General features: G+C 45.0%; 1 protein-coding gene across 6 annotated transcripts in view; it reads right to left on the bottom strand.

Moving 5' to 3' along the window:
- Positions 1-27,768, bottom strand: part of Ten-a (Teneurin-a transmembrane protein) — a 593,712-nt gene that overhangs the window by 12,022 nt on the left and 553,922 nt on the right. For 4 of the 6 annotated variants that reach the window (XM_076809436.1, XM_076809438.1, XM_076809440.1 and 1 more), the window contains 10 exons: positions 26,905-27,024; positions 24,272-24,933; positions 23,478-23,691; positions 18,087-18,351; positions 15,888-16,018; positions 15,598-15,744; positions 15,091-15,298; positions 9,296-9,322; positions 3,133-3,252; positions 109-293 (listed from right to left, as the gene is read on the bottom strand). In XM_076809436.1, the coding sequence (XP_076665551.1) occupies positions 109-293; positions 3,133-3,252; positions 9,296-9,322; positions 15,091-15,298; positions 15,598-15,744; positions 15,888-16,018; positions 18,087-18,351; positions 23,478-23,691; positions 24,272-24,933; positions 26,905-27,024 (2,079 nt within the window). The remainder of the gene's footprint in view (positions 1-108; positions 294-3,132; positions 3,253-9,295; positions 9,323-15,090; positions 15,299-15,597; positions 15,745-15,887; positions 16,019-18,086; positions 18,352-23,477; positions 23,692-24,271; positions 24,934-26,904; positions 27,025-27,768) is intronic. The other 2 variants (XM_076809437.1, XM_076809439.1) reach the window with 2 other exon arrangements.

Raw genomic sequence — 27,768 nt, 5'->3', positions numbered from 1 at the left:
GCGTGGAATGTCCCTAACAGGTCACGCGAACTGGCTGCGTAAACGCGTGGAAAGGAAAATATAGGGCGAAAATAAGGAAACAACGCGAGGGTGGTGTTAAATGCTTACCGACAGCTGGGCTCGGGGGTTGGTGGGATTTATGGGACTCGCCTTCCTTGTCCAGGGTCATCACCACGGGGGGTAGGACCACTATTTGATTCCAGGGCACGAACACGGTCCTCGTAAGGGGCTTGAAGGGGCTGCGCTGGAACTGGAGCGTCACTGCACCGCCGCCGTTCACCAGCACGTCAAACCTGATCGAACCACGTAAACGTGTTTGAAACGGTGCCCTGCTTCCGGTATTATTACATTCGGGGCCTCTGGCCGATCGATAAAGGATACGCGGCGTTTGCCTCTCGAAAGTCTCGAACGTGACTGAATTCTCGGGGCAGCTCGAGTAAAGTGGCGGGAAATATTGCTAATAAAATTGGGGACATTTTCTCTGCTTTCTCTCACTCTATTCACTTTAAACTCGAAAAGGTCTAGCCGCGTAAGCGCAGGGAAAATGGTCCCAGCACCAATTTCACTATTTAAACAACCCTAAACTTTACCATTTTTTTTCTCAACAACTACTTGAGACATTTGAATGCTTCAAAATGCAGTAGTAGGTACTTCTTTTATTTAGTATACATAAATACTAAAATTGTCGCTGGGGACATTTTCCCTCCGCTTACCTGGCCAGACCCTTTCAACGAATACTGTTACTTGTTACTCCACCCACTCATCGCCCGCATATTAAATCCCCGTTCGATTCTCTCATCACAAAGACACCACCAGGGGCCACCAAAATAGAGCGCTCGCACCCATCTCGCCGCAGCTTGGGTCGTAAATCGGATTCGAAAGTCTGCCGCGAGACGGGGGAGCGGCGGACGGAAACGGTCCGATTCCAGAACCGGGGGATTTAACATAATCCCCGTGTGCGAGGTACTCGCAATCAAGCGGCGACAAACACCCGCGTTCCGACGTATTTATCAACATAGCCCGCGCAATAACTGCCAATCTATCACGGTCCCGGGTACTCATTAAAGCGAAATAGAGGCGACTGAATGCCGCCGGTCCATCCGTGGCCCAGCCTCCTCCAGGATTACAAGTTCCTCTATGAAGCGGAGCGGCAGGAGGGTAGACGGCGGTTTCGACTAGTCTGGGACTACTCTGCCCCGTCGCGATCCCTCGTTCGGCTGTATCACGGTAAAATTCTCGTGGACGTCGATCGGCGGTTCCCGTAGGTCAGACTAATCACGCAGGTTTGCACGGAGTAATTAGGAAGCTTTCGACATCATTAGCTCAGGGCTTTGATGTGGTTTACCGGGCCAACTCCTCCGGCTCCGTGTTTCAGGATTATCCTCGCCAGGATTACTATATGTGTATGCGCAAATATACAGGCCGGCCCGTGTGCGTGTACGCCTACCCTGTTATAGGTGTTTCAACGTCTCGTTCCTCCCCGACCCCCCTTCATTACAATGCAGCCTTGATCCTATTACCGAAGGACGTCCAAGCTGGCGTACACGCGGCGCCCATCGTCGCGTGCAAATACTAATGTCACGCATACGTTTCCTGGCGAGAGGAAGCTACCGTGCGAGCGACTTGTGCTAGATATCTGCTCATCCTCGTTTTCTGCTGTGGCTGATTACGGAGAGGGAGGAGTGGCAAGAGTTGGTCTAATCGGCTTTTGAAATTCGAGGAAATCGAGGTGTCTCTTAATAGGCACCGAGTCTTGCGCTTTGTAATTTCTCTCGTGGGCTTTTATAGTTATTTTTCCAAGTTTCTGTTCGTCGCTAATTGATCGAGTTGCAGAGTGGACGCCATTTTGGTACCCCTGTGGTGTAGGGCACTTTGCTTGACGTAGGAGTGTGCTTAGTAACAAGTAACATCGCTTATCGATACCACTGCACGATCGAGAGTGCTTAGGTTGAAGTTGGATACTTTTGAGACACTTTAGAAGGGTTATACAGTTTTTATATTCGAGTACTTAGGGAACTTGTTGAGGGTCAATTTAATTGCAGAAAGCTCCGCTGGAAACCGTTATTTAAGGGAAGAATGCAGCATTGTTAGCGTTCCACGGAGTGTTCTTAAACTGTTGGTACATGCTTCATTGTATTACTTGGCGAAAGAGAGGGTATTAACCAGCTGGTGCTCCAGATCAAATTATTCCTGAATTACAAGGCATTTCTGTCGCGCGTAATCTCTATTAGCCAATTCCGCATGACTTGATCTATTCATCGTCAATCAGTCAGCCCTCTATCAGCTAATCTAGCCTCTCCATTCAAGGATATATGCAGGCGGTATCTTCGAGGATGCGACATTGAATGGATGTATCTAGTCGTACACTTAAACCGATTAGGCGCATCAAACACCTCTAGCAATCATTCCAATCGCAATGTAAATTTTCATTCTGCGATCCAATTGTTGTACCAACAATTTAAAATATTCCAATCTCCCTGATGCAGACAGAGAGAAGGAGAAGCAGTGTACCAGTTTCTTCAATGAAAATTCCTCAGGTTTCTGGTTTTAAGTTCAAATCCACATGTTTTATATACACTACCGCAAATTGGAGGAACATTGGCCTTCTTTTGAAACATTTTGCTGTATAATATAAAAATTAATATTTTTACATTTGCTTTATGTATGCCTACTATTGTAACATTGCATCTTTTGCGATTGTATGGACTACAGCTGTCAAAATCCAACAAATTTTTATTCTTTTCCTTCTTTAATAGATACATGCTAATTAGCTGCTAATTTTACATGTTATAAATAGCACTAATAGCTAAAGTTTTACCAATCTGAACTTACATTGACACTTAAATTTCTATCTTCTTATGATCAAAGCACTCCCTTTTATATATTTTTTTAATTAACATTTTTAAATTTGCTTTAGGTGTCCTATTACAACATGGTATCGTTCGTGATTGCACTACAAGTGTGAAAATGCATAAAATTCTTGTCCTTTTGCTTCTTTAATACATGTTAAGTAACTGTCAACGTTCCTCCAGTTTACAGGTATGCACTGTCAAACCGAATTCTCTTCCCTCTGAGATCTGCGCTTCAAACCTCCCACCATTCCCGAGATATAAAACAGAAGGTTGCTCTTACCATCCATCGGCTCTGGTCAGCGTGAATCCCAAACGTGACTCCTTGTCCACGGAGACCCTGATGCCTACTATCCCGATCCCTTGTTCGGTTACAACTTGTCCCCGCATCACCGCCACGCGACTGTTACAAATCAAAGATATATCGTGGTCCCTGCGAACGGGATCGTATCGTTGACCCGCTGCGCCGCGAAACGCTGACGGTCCAGATCACTCGACCCACACCCTCGACTCTACAACCTCCCCTCGGTAAACAAACAATTTCCCAACCCCCGGAAAAATTAACTCTAACCCTGTCGCCAGTCTCCACCAGCGGGAACGGCAATGAAAAAAAAGAAACCAATCGAAATCCCCGAGGACTCAACAATCTCCGCGTCCTAAGGCACCGGCGATCGATTCTGTCTGTCGAATCAGCTTCCGCGGTCAACGGTTCAATGCGATCCAATATTCTCACTTCGCTGCCAATACGATCCGCGTGCCTCCATTCGAGCAAGCTCTGGCCCGCGTTAGAGAGGCACACCAGGCTAATGCCCCTCTCGAATCGGGATGCGATACAAATTGATTTTACAAACGGAACAATGCCGGTCACCTCGCCATCCCCCGCACCTCTACGCCGCGGCCGTCCCTCGTCGCCGTCGAAAACGACCATGCACGCGTCCCGTGCACGCGGGGGCGCGTATCAGCAGCGACGCCAGAACATATTTTCTTTTTTCGTTTCGTTCACTGTTCGTTCCTCTGTATTTGTTTTTTTTTTTTTTTGTTCAATCATTTGCAGGGGTTGGGGGTTCTGGTTTCGTTCGTGGGTATGCTTTCGAGCAAACTGTCGTTTCGTGTGAAAGAACAGGGGAGGGGGGAGAGAACAGAAGATCATTCGGCAGAACAGAAACATTACGTCCCCGAGGCAGGTAAAATAAAGGGGGCGCAAGTGGGGGCTGTTCGGGCTTGGGGGTTTCTGGCATCATCGTAAAAACGCATGCATATATATATATATATAAATATAGATATAATTTTATGTAATAGATATACGTAATAAAGGCAATGATATGTATGGTACGTAATAAAATCTCAGGGCTTGGATTTGTCTGCGATATAGATATATATATATAGAAGTCGGAGTTTGTTAAGCTGATTATTTCAAGCGATATTCTGTGTGCTGCTGAATATAATGAGACCGATGTAGGTAGGTAATGACAATAACGATAATTGAATGTATATAGAGAGAGAATATGCTGTGTGCCGCGCGCATACGTGAGTAGCCTGTTACTCTGGGTATTGTTTTTCATTGGACGGTGACGCAGAATTTAGAGAAATGCGCGTGGTGGTTGGTGATGGCGTGGCTATACCTCGAGGGATGAATTTAGATATCGAAATGCAGAAAGAATGTCACCATTTTCAAATTTTCTGCTAGTTTTATTAAGGGAATTAAATATCTGTGGTGTGTTTAATTAGAATTCTATTTCTCTGGATGCAATGGGTTAAGCAAATGTCGTACGAGGGTAGATTGTGCAAGTATTGTGTTTTGAGTTACGAATGAGAGGAAACGCGATCGAAACTGCTGATTTCTAGTTAATCAAGTTATTTTACTGATGTTGTATGTAGGAATAATCGCTGGTTTATTTAAGATTGCTCGAGACCCTCTGAAATATCTTCGAAGGATTCAACAAGTGGTTAAGCAATTGAAGAGTACTTGTAGAAAACACTGTGAGTGCCAAAATTAAAAAAGAAAAAATTTTATCGGGAAATGTTCTACGTGCCATTGGCGCAGTAGTTGGAAATTGAAATGAATGGCACATTCAGATTTCTCTACAACTAAGAAGTGGGACATAAAAGATTTTCTACAAATTCTTTTCTTCACGAATTTGAACTATATTAGTGCAAAAAATAGAGAAATTTGCATTGTTTTTGGGGCTATTGTATGCTTAACCATATTTAGCAATCAAAACGAATCAAGTTTCGTAAATAATTTAAAGTCGGGGAAGTTCCTTCTCTCTTCTGAAAAATTTGATTTTTCGCACTTACAGTGTTTTCTACAAGGACTCTTCAATTAAGCATATTTATTCTGGAACAACGTCAATTTTTTATTGAGAATCAGACGGATTTTATTAGTAATATTATTGGCAGCGTTCAGGAGATATGAATTCCGGAGGAACTCAGTATTTAAAAGCTTCAAGGTGTTTCTGCCGTTTTGCCGATAATTCGATGCAGTAGGAAGGGAATATGGAAGGTGTATTAGTTGAACTCGTGAGTAAACTAGAATTCATTAAAACAGTCTTACATTAACAGAAAATGGCACTGCTCGCCAATTACCACGGGAACGTCACAAATTTCGTATAAGTAATTCGCTTAGAGGGGTATTCTTTCGAAAAATTGATTTTTTTATATTTTCTATTGGTATGAAGGTTCTTGTAGAATCCGTTGAAATCTTTTTCTGAGAATTTCAAAATTTTAACGAAGTTACACAGGCTGGATCGACATTACGATTAACTTTGAACGCCTTTATCCCGAAACTACATTTTTTAATTTGGACAGCATGATTTCTCAGAAACTAACCAGCGATTAACTTCCAATTGTACACACATCCTCTATATACCTCTCTCTATCATCCCTACAAAAATTATAGAAATATCAGCAATATTCCCATGTTTTGTAACAGTTGAAAGTAAAAAATTTGTTTACATAAATGAAATTTTCTCCTTCAATGGATCGCCATTTTTATTCTCTTCGATATTAATGGATGACTGTAGTAGGGATGATAAAGGAAAGTTTCCTCAATAGAATAAAAGTAGTTTCTGTAATTTCATCTGAATACAACGGGCACAATCATGGTAGCAGTGAAGGATGAATTTTTTAAAGTGATCGCACATAAACCACTGTAACATAATAAATATTCGTCACTGTTTAACGCAACTGCTTGAAAGTGTTGGTAAAATATCAGTAAACATATGTACAAATTCGGAACTATATAGAACGTTTATTCTGGAAGGAAAAAATCATAAGAAGTGGCCGTCTTCCGAGTGAATACCCCCTCGAATGAAACCTATAACACACCTCTCATTCGTATACCTTCCCTCCCTTGTACGCCACAGTTTCACCCCTTAAAGTATCATCCCACAAAACACAGAGACTTGATTTGCTGTTGGTGAAGAAACTAAAGGCCGTGTCACAGGCTGCACAGGATGCGTTCGACACGTAAATATATGTATATTCATATCGATCCCTAAGGGATTGCGTATGGGGGGCATGATTCGTTCTTGGAGGATCGCAGCTTCACCCTGGTAAAGAAAAACTTCCACGCCGAGACCGCGCGACAGGACGACGGGCCCTTGGGCCGCGCGCGCCGTGCCACCGTTCGTTCGGTGACTTGGGGATCAAGCGCGCCGTGATTTTCTGATCCTCCAAGTACGAGCACAGAGCAAGGTGGCAGGCACAGTCGTCACTACTTGGTAGAGTCCAAAAAACCATAGTGAATGGTAGTAAAATGGACAGAAAATGAAGAGAGAAACAAAAAGGAAACGCAAGAGTGAACTGAAGTTGAAGAAAGAAATGGAAACGGAAAAGAGAGAACGGATGCGTTAATGTGAGTTCCCGAAGTCGGACACCGAGATATCTCCAAGGCAGACACCAAAAACCTGTGCGCGCAGTGATCGCCGAGAGAAAGTCTCGCGGCGCGAGCAGAAGGACGAAGACACGAAAGTCTGACGAGAGTCAAATGCACCCTCTAAGGAGGGTGTCGAATTCTCCGGAATTCACACTTTGTCTTGACCACCACTGCATGTACAGCGGACCCACAGATCTGTTTCCTCGGAGCTACAGAAGATAACCCCTCGCGAGAGCTACGTATTCAGAATCCCAACAAAATCATCCCCCGCGTCCAATTTGATTCGGTGCAGCTCCCGGGCAACCGAGGCGAACTCCTCGAGGAGAAACCTGTGAGTCGCTTTAGATCGATGGCAAATGAAGAGACTAAAAAAAGAACAGAATAGAACGGTGTCTCGGTGAGATAGAGAGAGAGATCGCGCGACACTCCGACGACGCAAGTAATACACCGATTTCTGTCTCTCTGTTTCCTCGGATCTCTTCCCGCGTTCGCCGCGGAACGAGCGTCTCTCGTGCTTTCTTATCCGCTCTTTTCCCGATTCGTATCAGAGACTCTCCTCTTTCTTCTTGTTCTCAGTTTCTCGTTTCTTTTGCCCGTCGGTCACGGTGACCGGTCGCGGATATCTTTCTCGGTCGCGTAGGGCTCGCGGGAACGCAGCGCGGCGTGGAGCGTTCCGTTTTCGAACGGCGGATGTAAGTAATGTATGTGCGAGCGCGTGGCCGATCGGAACCGAATCGATCATCTCGAAGAGAGGATTTCCTTCTGTTTTTGTTTCTGTTTTTTTTTTCTCCTCCTTTTTCTTTGTTTTTTTTTTTTTATTTTCGTTACTCCGTCGGTATCGTGATAATAAGTTTCGGTGGGTAGATAGCACGGATCGGTTCAAGACAGACACAGGGCGTTGGTGTACGGGGGTTGTTGGCACATTGTAGACAGGTGATAACAGACGTAGACAAGGGACAAGGAGGGATCTGGTGTTCATCTGGGTTATTCTCTCATCATTTACTTGTGTGTAGAATAAAATCTTGTGTACCACGGTTGCTACCGGTCTCGTAATCACTGCCGTGTCCGTCGGCGGTAACCAACCAAGGAGAACGGGAAACGATACGCGGACGAACACCGTTCGCCATTCTGCGGCGCTCCTTCGTCGCGTCACGGCTGTCACGTCGCGCCGTGGCTCGTGTTCTCGTATCGCTTCGTGAACCGGCGTTAAAGGAACAATTGAGAAATGAAAAAAGTACGGGGAACGCAAGAGTCTTGGACGCAACAGGCGCGCAATCAAGTCAGCGTTCGTGTGGACAATGCTAAAACAGGGGTGGGTTCGAGGACGGGGTTTCGTGGGGGTTCGGTCAGCAACGTTCGCTAGAGACAAAATTCGAGACAGGGGTTCACGTACATAAAAGTGCAAGCCTGGCAACACAAAATACAACACAAGACCAGGGGGCGGAGGTGGGGGAGGGGGTGAATATATGGTATCGTAACGTATGTATATAAGTACGCAAGATTCATCAAACATACTATTGCCGTTTTACAAGGACAGGGGAGACGTAGCCAGTGAACTTAGCGCTAAGGGACAAGAAGACAATACATGAACAGAAAAGAGAACGGAGGAGAGATTGGCGGGGTGAGACAACAATCCGACGACATGTCACAGATATAACAACAGAGACGTACGATTTTAGTTGTAACGTGGGCGTGAAGAGAGCGAGGTACGGTGGCTGCGATCGCGCTTCCGACTATCGAATTGCTCGTGAATTTTCACGCGTTCAAATCGAATGGTGTGTTACTCCATTTGTAGAGCAGACTCGATTCATTGTTAATAGAATAAAAGTGCGAATAAAGGGGGAAGTACACGTGATCAAAATTCAAACGCTGTATGGCGACATCGCTGTGAAAGGAGAGACTCGAAGTACCTTAATCGTTGAATGTATACTGTATTTAGTGGGAGCAGATTTCGCGATTTTTGCACGATTTTAAGCAGAATAATTTGTCAATGAAAGAATGATTTTACTTCCGTTAGGAGCGCAGCCATCGCGCCAAAGAACGGCAGAGAAATAGATACACAGGTAGACCGGTGAGCACAGAAAGAAAGAGAGCGAATGAGAGCGATAGAAGGAAAGAAAGAGTACATAAAGAACAAGAGACAGCTATCAGAGAACAGAAAGAATGGTTAAGGACGAACAAGCGAAGTATGATCAAACACTGGCCAAAAGTAACTGGTAAACAAATCGGTGAACAGGCTAATGAATGACAGGAGACAGGGGGTTGGATGCGAGGGGTTGAAGGTGGAGGGAAGAAACACAGAAGTGGAACAGAAAATGAGAAAGTAGAGAGATAGATAGAGATAGAGACGTTTAAAGACGCAGGCTAAAGGTAATAACATACGTATACAAATATATAGATAGATAGATAGATACATATACGGGACATACGAAAAAACATGTAAGATGAATGTACGAGCGAAACGAGCAATAGATGGCACTTTTGCTTTCTTTCATTATTTTTTTTTTTTTTTTTTTGTAAAAATTGTTTGGATAATGAACGATTAGCGAGAGCTTGAGCTGCAACTTACCGCGGTGTAAAGGAACTCCAGAACGTACTACGTGTGGGAAAAACCAACGAGAAGAAAGGGCGTTACCACGGTCACAGAACCCGCGTTTGCGGGCAAAAACGGACGCGCGTACGCAGCATCGCGCGAGCAATCGTTTTCCACGCTGATCCGCGATCATTGTTTACGCTTTTTATTTATTGTTCAGGTATCGAGAATGCCATGGAAGTCTGTTGGGTATCCTTGGTGTACCCTTTTCTGATCTTAGGTAGGTCTAAGAGCCTCCAGCAGAGGGTGTCGTGGGCTCCACGGAGCCAGCCACCCCCCTTACGGGGGTACACCTCCCTTTATTTAACGAAATCGAGTGCTCCACGCGATGCTACGCACGCCGTTACAGAAACAATAGACGTAGACACACACTAAAATCAAGCGTACCCATCGCACACGCGTCCATCACCCAGTCGCACCAACATGAACGCAGACACCCGCAGACTCATCCAACATAGAGTGGTAATACACGTGACAGACACAAGTTGGAAACTACTCACACACATCATGTATACGATATACGTATATATATATATAAATATGTATATGATAATAATATAGAGGAAGAAAGAGAGAGACAGAGAGAGGGGGGCGGGAGTGTCCTGAGCGACGAGTAGATCCAACGATTCATTGGGATCTGGGTGAGAGGGTGGTAATGGTCATGGCTTTCGCGAGTGAAAGAATTTGCAGGGTTGTGGGGCGTGTGAACGAGTATTTTCTGAGTAGCTGGTAGTTTGAAATTTTGAAATTTTGAAATTTTGAAATATTGAAATATTGAAATATTGAAATATTGAAATATTGAAATATTGAAATTTTGAAATTTTGAAATTTTGAAATTTTGAAATTTTGAAATTTTGAAATTTTGAAATTTTGAAATTTTGAAATTTTGAAATTTTGAAATTTTGAAATATTGAAATATTGAAATTTTGAAATTTTGAAATTTTGAAATTTTGAAATTTTGAAATCTTGAAATCTTGAAATCTTGAAATCTTGAAATCTTGAAATCTTGAAATCTTGAAATTTTAAAATCTACAAATTTTGAGATTGTCAAATTTTGAAATTGAATTGTGGGAGATACCACAAGTTGTTCACATAAAAGTTTTGAATTCGAAAGTGTAATGCAACCCATATGAGTGTGTGGTGAAGCCTAAATTGGGGTTCCTCGTGCAAGTGTTAGTAAACACAGCTTATACACCTTGGTAAACCTTGAAAGACGTAACACGAAGGGTCAGTAAAGTATATAGTGAAAAGCAATGCAGCTGCTTGAAATACAATTACAGAGTAATCGTCCCCCTTCAAACCGAACTACTTTTGAATAAGAAACTCGAAGCATTTCAGTCCCCAGATTGCCCAAAAACTCGAGATCATTTAGATGAACTTCTAACCCCGGTCGTCAAGTAAACTGCATAGGAATACACAAAAATTAGCCCCAAATCTCGAATACCTGACTATTTCTAGATTGTCTAAGAAATCTCCGTCAATCCAGCTACGTAGGTTTGTCTGAAAGGGCCATGACCATTATTCCTCCACGCCGCACCCCCTGTAAATGCTAACGAGCGTTTCCCGTTTCGTTTGGAATGCAAGGTCCCGTCTCGACCGCGTCCTCGGATCGAGGAGTCGAAGACGGTTCGAAACGGCGGCGTTTCGAGGGATCTCCCTTATCGCGTCTGGTCTAGCACGAGGGCTGCCCCCGACTGACAATGAGAAGGAGATTCCATCGAGCCGGCTGCCATGTCGCTGGACGATCTACGGAATATTGATTACGGTGTCCGAGCGATCCCGACGCCAGCCTGAATTTCTGATTCACGGGGCCACGGGGATACTTGTACTCCGTCTGTCCGTCCGAGATTCCATTCTGCCGGAGGAAACATTCTCCGTCGCTGCGGACGTCGAGCGTCCCCTCCAGATAAGAATTCTCCTCGCGAGCGAGCGATCGCGGCGCCCGTTATCGTTGTCAGCGAGCGTTTCTCTCCCTTCCAGCGACCGGGCCCCAGAATTTTCATTCTACCTCCCATCTTCGGTCACTCGGTGAGCTGGGAGCTTGGCTCTAGGTCATTTTGCCGCGCGGAAATTTCGGATTTAGGTCGGGACGCGGTAACTCGGAATTTACTCGCGCGAGACGCGGGAAATTGGAGCGTGGGTCTCATTTGGGATGCGAGAACTTTGACTCCGGATCGTTCGCGACGCAGAAATATCGAATCTCGTCACTCGAGGCGCGGAAATTTCAGCTTCTATCACTCCGGCGGCCGCGGTAATTTCGAGTTGAATCACTTGGGCGCGGTAATTTCGACTCGCACCACTTGGGACGCTGCAATTTCCAGTTCCGTCACTCGAGCCACGGGAATTTCGGACAAACGGGGCTCGCGATTCTTTCGATCAGCGGAGGGTGGCATTGAAGGATGCGAGGTAGACAAAGTGACCAGAGGCGTTCGGGGAAAGGACGGCTCATCGCGACCAGCCCGATCGAAGGAAGCGTTCCGAAGGCTGCGAGGCTGGGGTGCTCGGAAACGGTGATCAATACCGGTGTGAGGCGCGAGACAATGGACAAACAAACTTTTACGTCCCGCCCCTCTCGACACTCGTCTCTTTCTTCGGACACAGACGGAACTATACGTCGTATATGTATGTATATGCACAACGTTACACGCAGAGACGAACTCCTGGGAGGACGCGCGAGGAAAGAAACCGGCGGTGGCGTCGAGAGATTTCAAACTTGTGTCTACCATCTCTAGAAATAATTTCGTTAGTGGGGCGATCGAGTCACGGCGTCGTCGCTTCCCCTCCGCCATCCACCATCCCCCGATCTCCCTCGAGCGAAGCGCGCCACCCGAGAGTCCGTAGACCTCGACGACGCCGGGAGTCGATCGCCCTGGTGCGCTTTATCTATGAATCTCCCTTTGCTTTCTTTTTTTTTTTTTTTTTTTGAAAAACTGCTTAAACAAACAACTGGCCGAGACAACTGGTGATCACAAGAAAATCTTTTGGAAAACAAAAACGACACTTTCGCTCACGATGTGAACAGTTGACAGAAGGTAAAAAGGTTGACTGGCAATATTGCTCGCGCGCGCAGATAGCGGCTGGTATGTCGTGAAAAAGTTTGCGCGAGGCGGAAAAAACTTAAAAGCGAGTCCCTCGAGCGATTTTCTCCGTGTGCAGGCTTTCTGTTTTGTTTTCACATCTGTTCTACTATTTTTCTCATCCCGTCTATATTTCCCTTCTTTCTACTCGGAATACCCTTTAGTTGTCGTTCACAGTCTGTACGTAGAACTTGGGGAGAGGGGAGCCTCCTTTCGGTGATCGGCTGTGGGGTGAATAATATGGTGATTCTGGTGATGGCAAGGGTACACACAGAGGATAAACACTAGACAAAATACACGAATCCCCCGAAATGCGGTCGCGGCTGGCGGCCGCAAGCGTCCTCGGCAAATCTTCGTCATTGTCGAGCAAAGGTCCGTGTGTTTTCATTTGGTGTTCGCAGGCGAAGACGCCTTGGTGGAGTGTCTAATTAGGGGCCACTTTGGTGCAGCGAATTGTTTCGAGCTATCAGGGCTGATCAAAGATAATGGTGCTGATACACTTTGCAGGTGGAGGAGTGGGGAGTTAATCCATAGATACTAAGTGGATTGTTCATAAAAAGTGATGCACTTTTCAATACAGAAAAATTCTTTCTAATGAGAAGTCTAGTAGAAGTGGCCGCGAAGTTTCTAAATATCTATTCAGTAAGGGGAGGCCATCTGGGTGAACACGCTTTTTGGATGCAGGCAAACTTAAGACGCAGGACTCGATGAATATCCAGCTAATACAGTGGTTGATGATTAACTGTTCTCAAGAACAAAGAAAAAATCCCTAAGTGGATCTAAGCATTCTATTAGAATTTACTGGCGGAGGGTCCTGAATTAAAACAAATTTATCTTCTGCCCTTGAATTTTTTATTCCATCGAATGATCTCAATTTTTCAGTAATTATACCGTGAGAGGACTTAAAGTTGCAAAACAGTTAACCATCAGCTTCCTCTATTGCGGTACTCGTCGATACTCAACCGGCCTACACTTAGTTTAATTCCGCACAAAAACGGCACCCGCAGATCGCGCTCCTCCTCTACATCCCCGGAGATCTCGGATGTTGAAGTTTCAGGTTTGCTTTGCGAGACTGGAATTAGCCAGGCATTCTATGGCGCGAGACACGGAGCAATTAATATCGAAGTGCACCGTTACAGAGGCTCCTTTGATCGACAATGCTTCCAGAGATGATCACCGACGCGTTTGGCATTCGGGGGAGGGAGGGGGTGAAACACGAGGAATAGGACGGTCAGGGGGTTGGCAGGGTTGTCACCCACCGGGGGGGCTCTCTTGATAATTCAGCTGTCACGGATGTATACCGAATCTTTCGTCACAACGGTTGCAAGTTAATCTGATTAAATCTGTTTCCTTCTCTTTCTATCCATTCATGTTTCCATGGGAAACTCGCTCACGATGGGGGAAACGTGACTCAGATTCCAATTCAGATCTCCTCCAACGAATTCCCGTCACCTTCGACTCTAATCGTTTCGATAGGCAAGAAAATGAGAGGACAAAGAGAATCTTTCCCGATTACGTACGCACTAACTCGAAGCGTCAAAGCTGGACGTGCACGGGTCCCTGGACGATTATCGATCTCGCGAAATCTTCTACCGCGTCGCGGGACGTCGAACAGTTCGATGGAACCGCGAGAGAGAATTTTGAGCGCCGAGACGCCGCGGCTTTCGGCGCGACGCGCTTTTCTGTTCCCATTGCTTCTGATGATGTTACCCCATCGTGACGCTTCGCCGGCGAATGGAACGCGCGAGCAGAAACAGTTTAGCGGCGAACCCATCGTGACCGTGCGCGCGCTCCTACATCAAACTTGCTCGCGCTCAAGAAATTCTACAGCCGGCCCTCTCGTACCGTTCACAGACGCGTGAATGTACACTGCACATCTCCCGAAGCCTCTCCGTCACGGGCGGTGCCGTGCGACCGAACGAGAAAAATAAAAGTCCATCGAATGAAGTCAATGATACTGCGCGATAGTTCGCGTGGATGATGTAAAAACGAGGAAAGTAACTTCGCCGTGTAATCAACGCACTGAGATTGTAAGAGGCCAAACTATGACACGCAGCTATGTACTATATTATACTTCGTTCCTTCTTCGTCAAACGTCACGCACGTGTCTCACGTGCGCCGATCGAGCTAGTCGTTGCCGGGATCGATTCAGATCTCCTGCTTCGCGTGGCTTGGTTCAGTGCGGGTCACAAGTCGATGGTAATATTTCCATCGGGAGTCAGTGTTTCAAAATCAAATGTTTTCGAGTCTCAGAGATCTTCTTCAGGCTTCCGAATGGAGCGCTACGATTTTGTTCTGTCTTGCAGATGACAGAGATTCGGCAACTCTCATGAAATATTCGTCGTAGTTGTAGAGCTCCACTTGAAGGGGGAGAAAGATCTCCGAAGCTCCCACGAATGGATTTACTATGATCAACTTGTAAAGTTTGGAAGCAAACTATGAAAATCAGGAGAAACTGGAATTAATCCATCAACACCGAATTTTTGGCGTTGGCGAATTGTCCGTGGGACTGAAAGTTCTTCTGCAAGCAATTTACAGGTGATCCAAGAGTTTTCGAGGAGTGGCAGATAGGCAACTACTAGCTCGACCGCCTAATGGTATATTATTCTCTTATACGGTCGTAAAGATAAAGAACTAAGCGTTCTATATTTAAATCGTGGTTTAAACAGGGCAAGATGAAGTGATCGATCTTACCTTTCGGTGTACTCGTTCATGTAAGCGTAGCTTTGTACGCTGTTCTCCTCGACGAGGAACTTGACTCGCTGGTAGAAGGAAGCTGTGACGCTGGGTGGCTGCTTGCGCAGGAGGACGTCCACGGGGTTATTACTAGTAAGGCACATGATATGCCCTAAGCAAGCTGCGTGAGAGCAACACTCGCTGTCGGAGCAGTCCACCATGCCATCTGGGGAACGTCGCTTCTTAGAACTCTTTTCAACCTTCGGAACTTATCCTACCAACGTATTTCCGCCAAAGTACTTGGGATAGTACGAGGGGGGAGATAAACAGTTTCTAATACGCAGTCCTCGGCGAAGTTTTGGAGGGAACCGGGAAACTAGAGGCACACATCGCGAGAACAGAGACGGGAGGTGCCTAAGTTGTTGGCAAACGTTCGATGAAGCTAGATACTCTCGATTACAGAGAAGTAGCCCGGCTGGATTCGAGGAAAGCAGGTCACAGAGATGCAGGGCACTCGATACTCACCCTGATCATTGTCAACAAGATCGTTACACTCCATTTCGAGGCGTATGCTGCAGTCCCTACCCGCCCAGCCAATCGAACACTCGCAGCTGTACTCGCCATCTTGCAGTGCGCACAGCCCGTGGCGGCTGCACCCGTTCTCGCACCCAGCTGCGAAGGAAACAGAGGGAGTGCTTTGGTCCGCGCCAACGATTCACGGTTCGCGCCGATTACCCGAATCACCGATCGCTCCCAGCCACCCAGATCGCACCCAGAGACAGGAGGAACCACCTTTGTCATGACCGTTCACTTACGCAGCGTGCAGTGCTTCCCGTTCCATCCCTGGCTGCAGACGCAGGTGCCATTTTTGCACTGGCCATGCTCGGCGCAACGAGTGTCGCAAGGTTTCTGGTCGCACTTGGCCCCAGTCCAGTCGTCTTTGCACCTGAAAGTCAAAGTCCAGCGACTTAATCGCCTCCTTCCTCCGCTCTTCCCCTCGTTGCACCCCTAACAGGTTGCTGGGGTGAAAGTCACAAAACTTCAATTGGCTTGACAACAGTGGCAGAGGTTGCAGAGAGGGCACAAGTTTTCGGTGTCAGGAAGCTTTATTGTCAAATGTAAAATTGATCCCAACCCTCCGAGCACAGTGGCTCGGAGTCCCTTGTACAGGGGTGAAAAAAGGATGCGAGTTCCAGTCGAGTTTCGAAGTTACAGGCCTGCGCCGCGGGGGGAACTTTTTGCACTTAGGAGGCTCTTTCACGGCGAGCCGCCGCGGATGGAACAGTGGGGGGAAGACGAGAGGCGTCAGCTTTAGAATATGAGAAAGGAGATCCTCTTTCGCGTCCTTGATTCTGACAAAGGCATGGTAGGGAGGGACGACGGTCCTTCGAGTCGTGATAAGTTGGCTCCCATCGCCTCCCCCAAAGAGAGAGGCTTTTTCTTGCAATTTTTCACCTTCTTAGCCGGAACTTTCGCTGCCCCCGATCTCTCCCGGCAATTTACTCATTTTTAGAACACTCCTCCCCTCGTCAAGGCCCCTCTCGATCCTGCCGCGTCACGATTTCTTTCAGCTGCCAGTGGCTTGTAGCGATAAACTCGCTTTGGTCGATCGTTTAATATTGTCTCATAAAAATTCTGCCGGTTGGACTATTTTGAATTCACCGAGTGGTCTGTCCGTCATCGATCACGAGTGTCTCCGATAAGTTAAAGTTTAACTTATTGCAGATTTTCAGGTGTAATATCAAAAAGAACAAATTTAGAGTACATACTGTTTAACAGTTAAAAAGAACAAATTTAATACTGTTATTGTTAAACAGTATGTAGTCTAAATTTGTTCTTTTTAACTGTTAAACAGTATGTAGTTTAAAATTGTTATTTTTGATATTACACCTCAAAATCTGCAATTTCAACATCCAATTCGTATCCAGAATTCAGCTCCACACAGCCTATAAACTATTGCGCCCTATGACTTTGCGAGGACCTCCGAAATTTATTTCATCGTTACAAAATAGCTGGACGCTCGGTCCTCCTACCTAGATTCCCCCGAAACCGAAGAGACCGATTCGAAATATTACGTTTTTCCCTGGCAACGGTGGCGAGTAATCCCCGAAGCTTTTTAGCGGCAGCAATTTATCGCGACGCGCACATCCCCGAGTGCCGCTGGTCCAATTTTTCTGCGCGCTAGCGAATAACGTCGCCGAAAAGCCAGCTGGACGGGCTGAATCGTGGTCGAGATAAATTTCTTTGATCCAACGGCTGGAAAGGGGTGAAAAGAGAGGGCTCCCTCATTCAATTCCTCGCTCCTGCACGGTTTTCGCGAGCAGGTAACCCAGTTTTAGTTGCGACCGCCACGGGGGACCCATGAGGGCGATAAGAAAGGCGCGGATATACAGGGTGTACGCGAGGTAACTGAATCGAACTGCTCCAGCAGAAGCAAGAATGTAATACCGAGTATTCCAAAAATGTGGGATTTCCTGGAACATGCGATATCTTGATGCAAAAATACATCGAAAAGTCCTTTTCCGGTTTGGGATCCGAGGCTTCGTTCTCGAGATATTAATAGTTGAATATTAGCGGTCCAAATTCCGGGGAGTTTAAAGCCGAAACAGCTGAGCGCGGAGCGAGCCTCCACTGTGTGCGTGGCTCTGTATATACGCGCACCTCCTGTGCGTGCACGCCGCGAGCGTTTACTGCTCCGCGCTCAGCTGTTCCGGCTTTAGACTACGTGCGACGGAACTTGGACCACTAATATTCAACTGTTAATATCTCGAGAACGATGCCTCGGATCCCAAAACGGCAAAGGACTTTTCGACGTCTTTTTGCATCAGGATAATCGTTTCGAGATAAATATACGTTTCCCTTTCTGTGCGAAGGTATAGTCAGAGCAGGGATTAATGGATGCTCAAGATCGCTAACAACAGGAGCGTATAATTATTGGTGGATACTGAAGCTTCGGTTCAGAGCGAAGTGTTAGACCTGTCAGCTTGTATAGAAGCATATACCGAGTCACTTACTTGCAGAGTCCTTGTTCACAAGTTCCGTGGGGTCCACAATCGAGGCCACAGCTTGGTTGCGAGCAGTCAACACCGGTCCAGTGTCCCTCGCAGACGCAGGTCGCGAACTCGAGGTCATAGGTGCCGTGGTCCGAGCAACGTGGCAGACATTGGTACACCTGCTGGTCCACCTGGTTGCATCTCTCGCCCTGCCAGCCCGCCTTGCAGTAGCATTTGCCGGAAACGCAGGCGCCGTGGCCGCTGCAGTTTGGATCGGAGCAATCCGCTGGAAGAAGAGAGCATTGTTTCTTTTTTAGAAAGAGGTCATCTTGTGGTTAATCAAATGTGATTGCTATCCCGGGCAACCTCCTAATTTATAGGATATTAATTATGCGGTACAATTCTTTCAAATGGAACTGTCTTATTTCCCTATTTCTGTTACCGTTCATACTGACCACTGCTCTGATTGCAAGCTTGCATTCAAGAATGGCACACTTATCCTAGAACTCTCGACCAGTGGCGCACTCAGGATTTAATCTTGGGGGGAGATGAGCTGAACGGCTAAAAATATTTTTAATGCAAATTCAATAAAATTCATTAGGTGGTCATAAAAATTTATTTAAAGAATAAAATTCAGCTTTCGTTTCTTCTCCGAGTGCGCCACTGCTCTCAGTGATCCGATATCGACTCCACATAATCCGAGGTCACAGAAACCCAGCAGCCCGCCAAAAGATTACAAAAATTCCAATCCCGCCGGTTCGATCGCGGATCGACGGAGCCCGCGCGTTTCCAATAAAAAGGAAGGGGGTCGCGGCGGTCCCGTTCGATGGACGTGCTGCATACGTAACTGGCGTGGAATCCAACGAGGAATTTCCCTCATCTCCGGGCAACGTCAGCAGCTTGTACACGTACAACTGGTCCCGCGTTACGACGCGGACGGCACCGCGCGACGCGTCGCGTCGCCGGGGCGCTTTGGAATTAAGTTTCATAATTTCCCCGGGGCAGCTGGGATCCGCGGGAATAATGCAATTGTTCCGATGCCATAATTTAAAAAGTTGGCCCATTCGTCGGCGCCCAGGGCGCAATCACCCCCGCCTCTTGGCGACCTCCTTCTAAGACGCGGACCTCCCCTCTTGGAAAACAACGCGGAGAGGGCTGCTGCTCACGCGATTTAGGAGTCCCGCGGTTCTCGGCGACTGGATGGCCAGTCTTGTGGAGAACGACGCTGTTTGCGGGGGCGGAAGATTGTTGCTAGACTGATACATTAATGCCCCATTCAGTAGTGTCTTACAATACTGGGAAGATCGTAATGGTTTTGGGAAGGATCTTTGGGGAAAGGGCCATCCTTAATTTACGTAAGGGTAGTTTCGACGATTTCATACCCCCTCTCTACCTCAGTATAAGAATTCGTAAGATTTTATATGTGAACCCCCACCTTTTCCTAAAGTGATATTTCTTACATTGCATTTGTTCAGTTATTAAAATTCTTTTAAAGGTTTATATTGTTCATTTAACTCGGTTTGCAAGAAATTCGAGACCTCCCACCCCAAAAGACTTACGTAATTTAAGGACGACCTTAAATTAATTGTCCGACCAAAAGTACATAACGCTGGAGTTTCGTACAAGTTTGCCAGGTAGATTTGAGTTGGTCAGTTGATTTGTGGGCCCCTGAGTTATCAGTTGGGGAGAATTTCTGTGTGCACGGTAAACTCCTGATGCCTCGGAAGTTCATTCTTTCTTCTACCCCACTGGAAATGATCTAATCGCTGGAGAAATAAATCCACAACGGCGGGAACTTTCCCTAATGGGAAACGAATATCGCGTGGTTCGCGGAAAAATGAAAGAGGAATACGTTGCGACGGTACCGCGAGGATGTCAGAGACAAAGCGTCGCGCGTTTCCCGCGAATAATTTCGCGATTCATTTCAAACCTCATTTTTCTATGGCGGAAACCTTGTGGGTCGAGTGGAAGAGAAATTTCAGCGCAACAAAGTGATCTAATAATTGGCCGTGACATTGTTGGGGAGAATAATACTGTGCTCGATAGGATCCTGTACTTTTCTAGAAATGTGCACCATTACTTCCTAATATACCAAGCATTTCTGCTGTGAGGTCTCCAGTGTTCGCACCCAAATCGAATCAGATAACCCAATTCCTTCTTAAGGGTACCCTGCCATTATATCACTCCAAAATAGGTCAGTTTTAGGATTTTATTTAAAAAAAAGTAAACGTCATAGTGTTAAAAAAATTTTTAGGCTGTATTTGTCCATCATTAAAGATAATAAAAAACAACATTTGCATATTTTATCTAATACTGCTGTCTGTTCGTGCCTGTAACTGTCCTGATAATACGTAAATCAATGACTTACAAATACAGCCTAAAAAGTTTTTTAACACTATGTTTCCTTTTTTTTTTAATATAATCCTGACCCAGACCTAGTGTTCCTTCTCGAGAATGCTCTCTCGAGAATTTTTCGAGAACTTTTATAATTGCTCATTTCTTATTTCTCGGGAAACAAAAAATATGGAGAAATCAGGAACACTACCTAGACCTATTTTTACAAGTTACAAGCTTTTATTTAGCTTCACTTGTGAGTTCGTTAGTTAGTTTGTCAGGGTGAAATCTTGCAACCTAATTTTGAGCCACTTTCACATATCCGGTCAACTTGAAACATTGTTCCGATGACAATACAATATTTTCAGTAAGAAGCATAAAATAATTTACAGTAAATCTTTTTTAAAAAAAACAATCTTTTATTAAAGTCTACTAAAAGGAAAAACATACTTTTGATACCGGCCTAAACGACTGCCTTAGAAGAATTCCCTCATTATGACTAAAAATAAAAACGTGGGGCGCAAGTAACCCCGATCTACCCTTAACCTAACCAACAAGCCTCGCTATTACTTGACACACGTTCCCTTCAGCTAAAATGGCATCGATCTCGATTCCACCACGCATTGCCACTGGAAACACCTTAAAACAAAGAAGCAGATCGTCGACTGGAGTCGTCGCGTATTGACCGACATGTAAATCCAGCGAACTAGCGAGCGCGCATTAATTACGGGGCATACAGAGTGCGACTGTGCTTCCTGCCAGTGGGGGCTGCGCATTACTAATATCTTGAGTCGTCCTGGGCCGAGGGGGCGCGGGAGGGAAGCCAGGACGTACGCTTGAATTATGGGGAAATTAATGGTGTCGCGACAAATACGAAGAAACAACATCCGATGCAGAAATAGACGCCGGTGGTGAACGTTCCTCCGCGAGCTCCAGTTTCCACTGCTCACTCTTAACGCTAAATTATCCCGCGGCCTCTCCAGTTTTAATGAACTCTAACTGGATCATCTGGATCATCTGTCGCCCCTGAATACAGTGTTTACGGATGAGATTTTGACCTGCGCGTTTCCTCCATTTATCTTTTTATTTAACGAGAGTACAAATGAATGGCGGACGTAACAGGTACTCGAGAGTCTGTGGCGGTGGGATTTTGCAATCCTGGCGGCTGGCGAAAGTATGTCTTTCACCACTTGCCCGTTTTATCGCGGGAAATGTTCTTAAGAGGGGAGGAGGGTGCCAGTTAAACAATCAACGTTAAGGGGTCGTCTGGAGATGGGAAAAGTTCGCTTGGGTTGTTCCGAGTAACCCAGTAGGTACTGTGCCATTTTGTGTGGATCGTTTACTCTTTTATCTCGCGTAAGTGTGTGTGTTGCATGTAAAGACAAATCCATTGTACAAATACAATTGTAATTTCGAAATGGCAGAGCTGTGTAAAGTAAAACATTTGCATTGGGGCATTAATTGATTTCCTGTTTGAGATACAGAAGCATTGTTTCCATAATACCTAACTGCATAAAAGCAACAGTGAGTGTGTACCAGAAACGAAATAGCCACGAATCTGCCCGAATGTAACAAAATAACACGTTATCTCTTATTTCCTGTATGTTATATTGATTCAAACGGGTATTTCGAATCTATCCGTGGACGAAAATAAACGAACAAATTTTTAAACATTTCGAATAGTCTGGCGAGGGGAGCTAGGCAACCTGAAGATTCAGAATATTATGCAACTTTGTGTGTAAATAGAGTAGTACGTCCGTAAGATGAATCTATTTTTTATTGGTGCCGTAGTGCGTTTATAAGGGGTGAAATCACCCTTTGAAAAAATGCAGAATTTTCTGTTTCGTGGAATATCTCGAGAACAGTGAGAGATGTCGAAAAAAAATGTTTAAACAAAAGTTTCATCTTTTTTCATATCTACAAAAATGTGAGAAAATAATTATCGAATTGAGGATTGTTTTGGTGAGGGTAACTTGAAACGTATGGATTTTCGATAATTATTTTTACGCAGTTTTGTAGATATAAAAAAAAGATGCATCTTTTGTTTAAATTTTTTTTTAATATCTGTCATCGGTCTCGAGTTATTCAACGATAATTTTTTATACGTGTCGCTAGTTCGACCACATCTGGAATATTGCTGTATTATCTGGAATCCGTACTTTAAGAACCTTTCCTTATTACTTGAACGTGTCCAGCATACATTTCTTCGCTTCATTGCGTACAAACCTGGTTGTTCGTCATACACTTTTGCTTATACTCATAATTATGTGCCTCTCACTTGAAAGACGTAGATTCATAGCGGATTTATTTTTTAGTTATAAGATTATTAATCACGTTATTAAGTGCCCTGAAATTCTACAACTCTTTAGATTACATATCCCTCCTAAAAAACTTAGGCACCGTTCACTCTTATATGTAGAACATCATCGCACTCTAATCGGTAAATACAATCCGACAAATCGTATGTATATGAACGTTAACACTGTTCCGTCCCGATTATCGCGGCTCCACCTCGCGAGGTCGTAAATCCCGTGTTAACGATTACCGGAAACGAATATTCTATTAAACACTACTCTAATAGAACTGGTTATGGAATGAGTAACTGAGCCGTGGGATACTGCTCATTTCATACATTTAGAACTAGAGTTATTAATCATATATGTAACTAGCTGTTATTTCGTTTTACATTGGCTTTTATGTGCTTATCTCTGTGTGACTTATTCTGCCACCATATTGCGTATTATGTACGTAATTTTCTAATCTGTGCTTCATTTCTCAGTGTATACGCTGCTGTACATTGATTTATCAAAGGGCTTCCGTTTAAATAAATAAATAAATAAATAAAAAGAATATTTTGCATTTTCCTCAAGGGGTGATTTCAACCCCAAAAATGGCACTACTATGGCACCAACAAAAAACAGGTTTGTCTTAGAGAGGAACTACTCTACTTGCACACAAAGTTATATAATTTTCTGAATTTCCGGATTCCCCAACTTCCCTTGTGAGAAAAAGTTGGGCGTTTTAAAATTCATCGTTGTGGAATTCTTAAGGATTCAGCGAAACAAATTGTCAACTTACGTTCGTCGCAGAAGTGGCTCTTCCATCCGGGGTTGCAGACGCACGACCCCCTAACGCACTGCCCGTGTTGATTGCAATCAGGAACTTGGCAGTCTCCTAATGGTATATCGCATTCGGCACCTTTCCAGCCGTCTTCGCAATGGCACATACCGCCGCCGTATTGTCCATGGGAGGAACACAGAACCGGGCACACGCTCTTGCTGCAATCGGCTCCCTGAAATTTTTATTGCCCGTGCCGTAATCCTCGTCGTTCCGACCGTAAATGTGATCGACGAGTGTCTTTAACGATAACAGCGGGACACGATTTCAGACCTCAGGCAGCAATTGCTTTGATTCCTGCAGTCTTATCCTCGAGCAATTGCTTTCTCAGAACGAAGAAATATTCTGAAGTTATTCGGAGTCCTATCTGCTCATAGATTTCAATTCTCAGCTCGTACACTAGAAAATAGGTAACAGCAGGCCCGACTCTAGTCTTTTTTGTGCCTTAGGCAAACTTGCCAAATCGCGCCCTTTATTTATAATAAATTTATTTAAGCTTTCTGATGACCTTAGTCTGAATTTTTATTCGTAGCTTAAAACATTTAAAGTACAACTTGTGATATTTCATTTAAAACTTTTTGAGAATAAGAAAACTTAGTTTGTGGCTCTTGTCATCTTTACACCTAAATCGGCGTTTGCGAGTTCGATATACATATTCCACTGTCAGAACATCAAGAACCCAACCCAGCAAGCAACTCCCTAGTCTCAAGACTACTCCCTCTCGATAAACACCGAGGAAACCCCAAGACGCTCACCTGATACCCGTCGATGCAGTCGCACTTGCCAAGATAACACGATCCCCGTCCAGAGCAGTCGTTGGGACAGGTAGTGGAGACGCCTTCGGCTTCGGTGACGACCAGGGTGACCTTGTACGGCTGCAGCTCGTCGTTGTAAACGGAAAGGAACCAGCGGCCCGTGTCCAGGTACTGCAGCAGGCTGACGTTCACCATCATCGGCTCCACGATAGTCCTTTTAATCAGCACGTGCTGATAGGACGTCACAGAGCGCCCATCCCGCTGACGATTCGCTCGACCCTCCTGGGCAGTCGTCCTCATGAAGCTAACCGCCTCGGAGGCGGTGTCCCTCTTCAGCCTGTGGTCCACGCGACCGCCCTTCACGAACTCCACGAAGTCGTACTGCGTGACGCTGGGTGCCACGTTCCGTCTGCCGTAGACGGCGAAGTTCGCCCCCCAAGGCAGCGTTAGGTTCAGCCGGATGAAGGCGGGCTGCTTGTTGCGGAACTCCGTGTTCCAGAAGTGGTAAGGCAGTATGACGGCCGAGTGAGCGACGTTGTATGCCTGCAGCTCCAGCACGGCGGGCCATTGCTGCGCGGATTGCTGGATCTGAGGGTCGCTCTGCTGGTCGCCGGCGCTGTCCGCGGCGCTGGAGTGCTCCGCTGTGCTCGTCGGCAGCGATTCTGAGAAGAAACCGATGGAAAATGTGTTCGGGTTAATGAGCAGCTTTGTCTGCGTGATTGATTTCAGTTATTTTTAATTTTGGAGGAGTGTCCGGTGTCGCGAGGGTTTGTTGGTGGCTATTTTTTGGGAGATGGAATTTATAAGAGTAATTAACATATTAAAAGTTATGGATGTTTTTCTATTTGTTGTTTGTATAGTCTCTTAAGGCAGCGTACTAAATATAGGTAATATAATTTTTATATGAAAACTGTAAATTGTTCCTGAAACAAATTCTTAAAAATGGCTTACTTTTCCGACTCATAATTATTTAAACATCCAGTTCAGATTTCACGTGAAACAATGAATTTTAGAAAATATTATTAATATTTTTGTTTATAACTTTTTGCTAATTGTTTAAACAATTGTTAAAACTTTTACCATTTGATAGATCTAATTAAAAGAAGTAACTTTTGTCTTGAAATTTCTTTTCTATATCTTACAGATTGCGAGTTAGAAAATAAAATCGAAAAATAGCCGAATCTTCAAGGGTTAATTTCACCCCGTTCGTGTGATTTTGGGCAGCAAAAAAAAAATTGCGTTGTAATCATAAGAAAATTCACTACATATCCACAAAGTTTCAGAATTTTTTTAATTTTCTGGTTCGGTATATTCCCTTGTAAACGGGAGCAAGGGGAAAGCGTGAAGCATGGCTCACTGATCCACGCAACGCTGTTACACGATACTCTTTTTACTAGTCGAAGGTAGTGTCAAAATTCTGGCAAATGGGAGACATTCTATTCAGGTTGGATCTGGTCAGCTCCCAACAGTATTTGGTTTGGGGTCTACGAAGCATGAAGTTTGTAGTCTGGTTTTTAGAAGGGGAAGAGAAGGTTTGAGTAAGTGGTGACAAGTAAGTATGAGAAATATTGAATAATTCTACTGGATGACGATAAGTGGTAGTGGACAGTCGCAAATCAGACATCGAGCTACATTACTGCCAGTAGCATGAAGCTATTTGATGCGAGCAAGTAGTAAGGGTCGGTACTTTGTCAGTCGTTACTGAATAAAATTCAATATACGAAACTAGAAGTTCGAACAAGTATATCGTCGGAGTTCCGCTAGTGCCGGACGCTTAAGATTTTTCTCAAGTAAGAAGAAAGAAATAATACTACATAAATTAGCCTCCGTAGCAGTGCACGCGCGACTGGAACGCGTCGAAACTTAATCGTTGCTTTTTCTATCTCCTCTACGGTTTACGCGAAATAACAGCTCCGTTATTAAGTGCCAAATCTTCCCCAATCAACGTCAACGTGTTTGTAATAAAGGTAGGAGGGTAGGACAGTCAATAATATTTCGCGAAATCCCTGATTAATTCGTGTTTTGAGCTGACTAGCGGAATTTTCGGATTTTAAAAATTCATCCGAATATACGCATAGCGAAGAGCAAACTAGCTATGAAACGACGGAAATACGGTCGGGGGTTTATACGAGTTTGTCCGGACGCGTGGAATTAATCCTGAAAAATGCGTGGAAAATTTTATCGACCGCCCGCCGCGCATAAATACATTTAAACCTCGGGTATATTTCGTCAAAGCGAGGTTTAACGTGATTCCGACGGAAAACGGGAAAAACAAACGGAGGGAAATTCAGTATATCACCGAGGCATCGAGGGGGTGTATGTGCCGCGCGCTCGATTAAATTTATCCACTCGATTTTGATATTTAAATTAGGAGTGTCTACTGCGCCCCGGCTACAAATATTTCAGTAGAGCAAGCCTGCGGTAGGTGCACGCGTATCGGGGTCGATATTATTCTCGTCGTAGCCATTGTATCGATATGTATACCGCGACGCCCGATATCAGGCCATGGGAAGCCATTGGAACGTGGCAGACGCCACCCCGAAAGCAATTACCATGAGACGTCGTGCACCCGGCTCGAGTATTTACATCATGCAGAGTGGATGCAAATTGATACTCTGCCTCTCGATATTTACCTTCGGTGGGTATTTGCGTGGATATCGGGTCGTGAACGTGCGCGTTCTCGTGAGTGACAGCCTTCACGTCTTGGACCACCACGCACTTCGTGCTGTCTATGGGCCGCATCGAGCTCACTGCTGGAAAGAAAAACAGAGGGCCCTCTTTAGTGCCGTGGCTACGATCGTATGCGATCGATAAATTCTTGATAAATATCAGAAACCTCTAAAACCACGTGTGACTAACAAGCAGAGTATTTTAGGTGTCCGCTTTCGATCATTTTGATTTTTGGATATGTTATAGAGGACCGAAAAATAAGAAACACGTGTTTTTTTATTTCCCCCCGTTTTCATATTTGGGGGGATGAAAGCTGCGTTCAAAGTTAGGGTTGAAAAATCATTTTTGTGGAATATCTCGAGAACTATTAGAGATAGGGGAATAGTGTCAATGGACGAATTTTGTGTCTTTGAATGCGAAATATGACTGACTCACCAGATTTTCAAAAATCCACAAAAATGATTTTTCAACCCTAACTTTGAACGCGGTTTTCACCCCCCAAATATGAAAACGGGGGGAAATAAAAAAACACGTATTTCTTATTTTTCGATCCTCTATAACATATCCAAAAATCAAAATGATCGGAGGCGGACACCTAAAATACTCTCCTTGTAAGTGGCATTAATATCCAATCTATGTGCTAACAATGCCAGAATCATTCTTCTTCGAGACGTCGCACGTTGCTGGCAAGTGGGGACTCCCTACGTCCCTAACCAGAGATGGGCAAGAATCGTTTGAAATTAAAATTTCTGTACGGAACTTTTATTTAAAATAATTTTATTCCCGTATCTCTGTCCGCAACCCTCCACCATATCGAGCGCGTTACC

This window comes from Andrena cerasifolii, chromosome 3 (assembly GCF_050908995.1).
Source record: "Andrena cerasifolii isolate SP2316 chromosome 3, iyAndCera1_principal, whole genome shotgun sequence".
NCBI classification, from domain to species: Eukaryota; Metazoa; Arthropoda; class Insecta; order Hymenoptera; family Andrenidae; genus Andrena; species Andrena cerasifolii.
The sequence above is the reverse complement of the archived record's forward strand: the minus strand, read 5'-3'. Positions and strand labels throughout refer to the sequence as shown.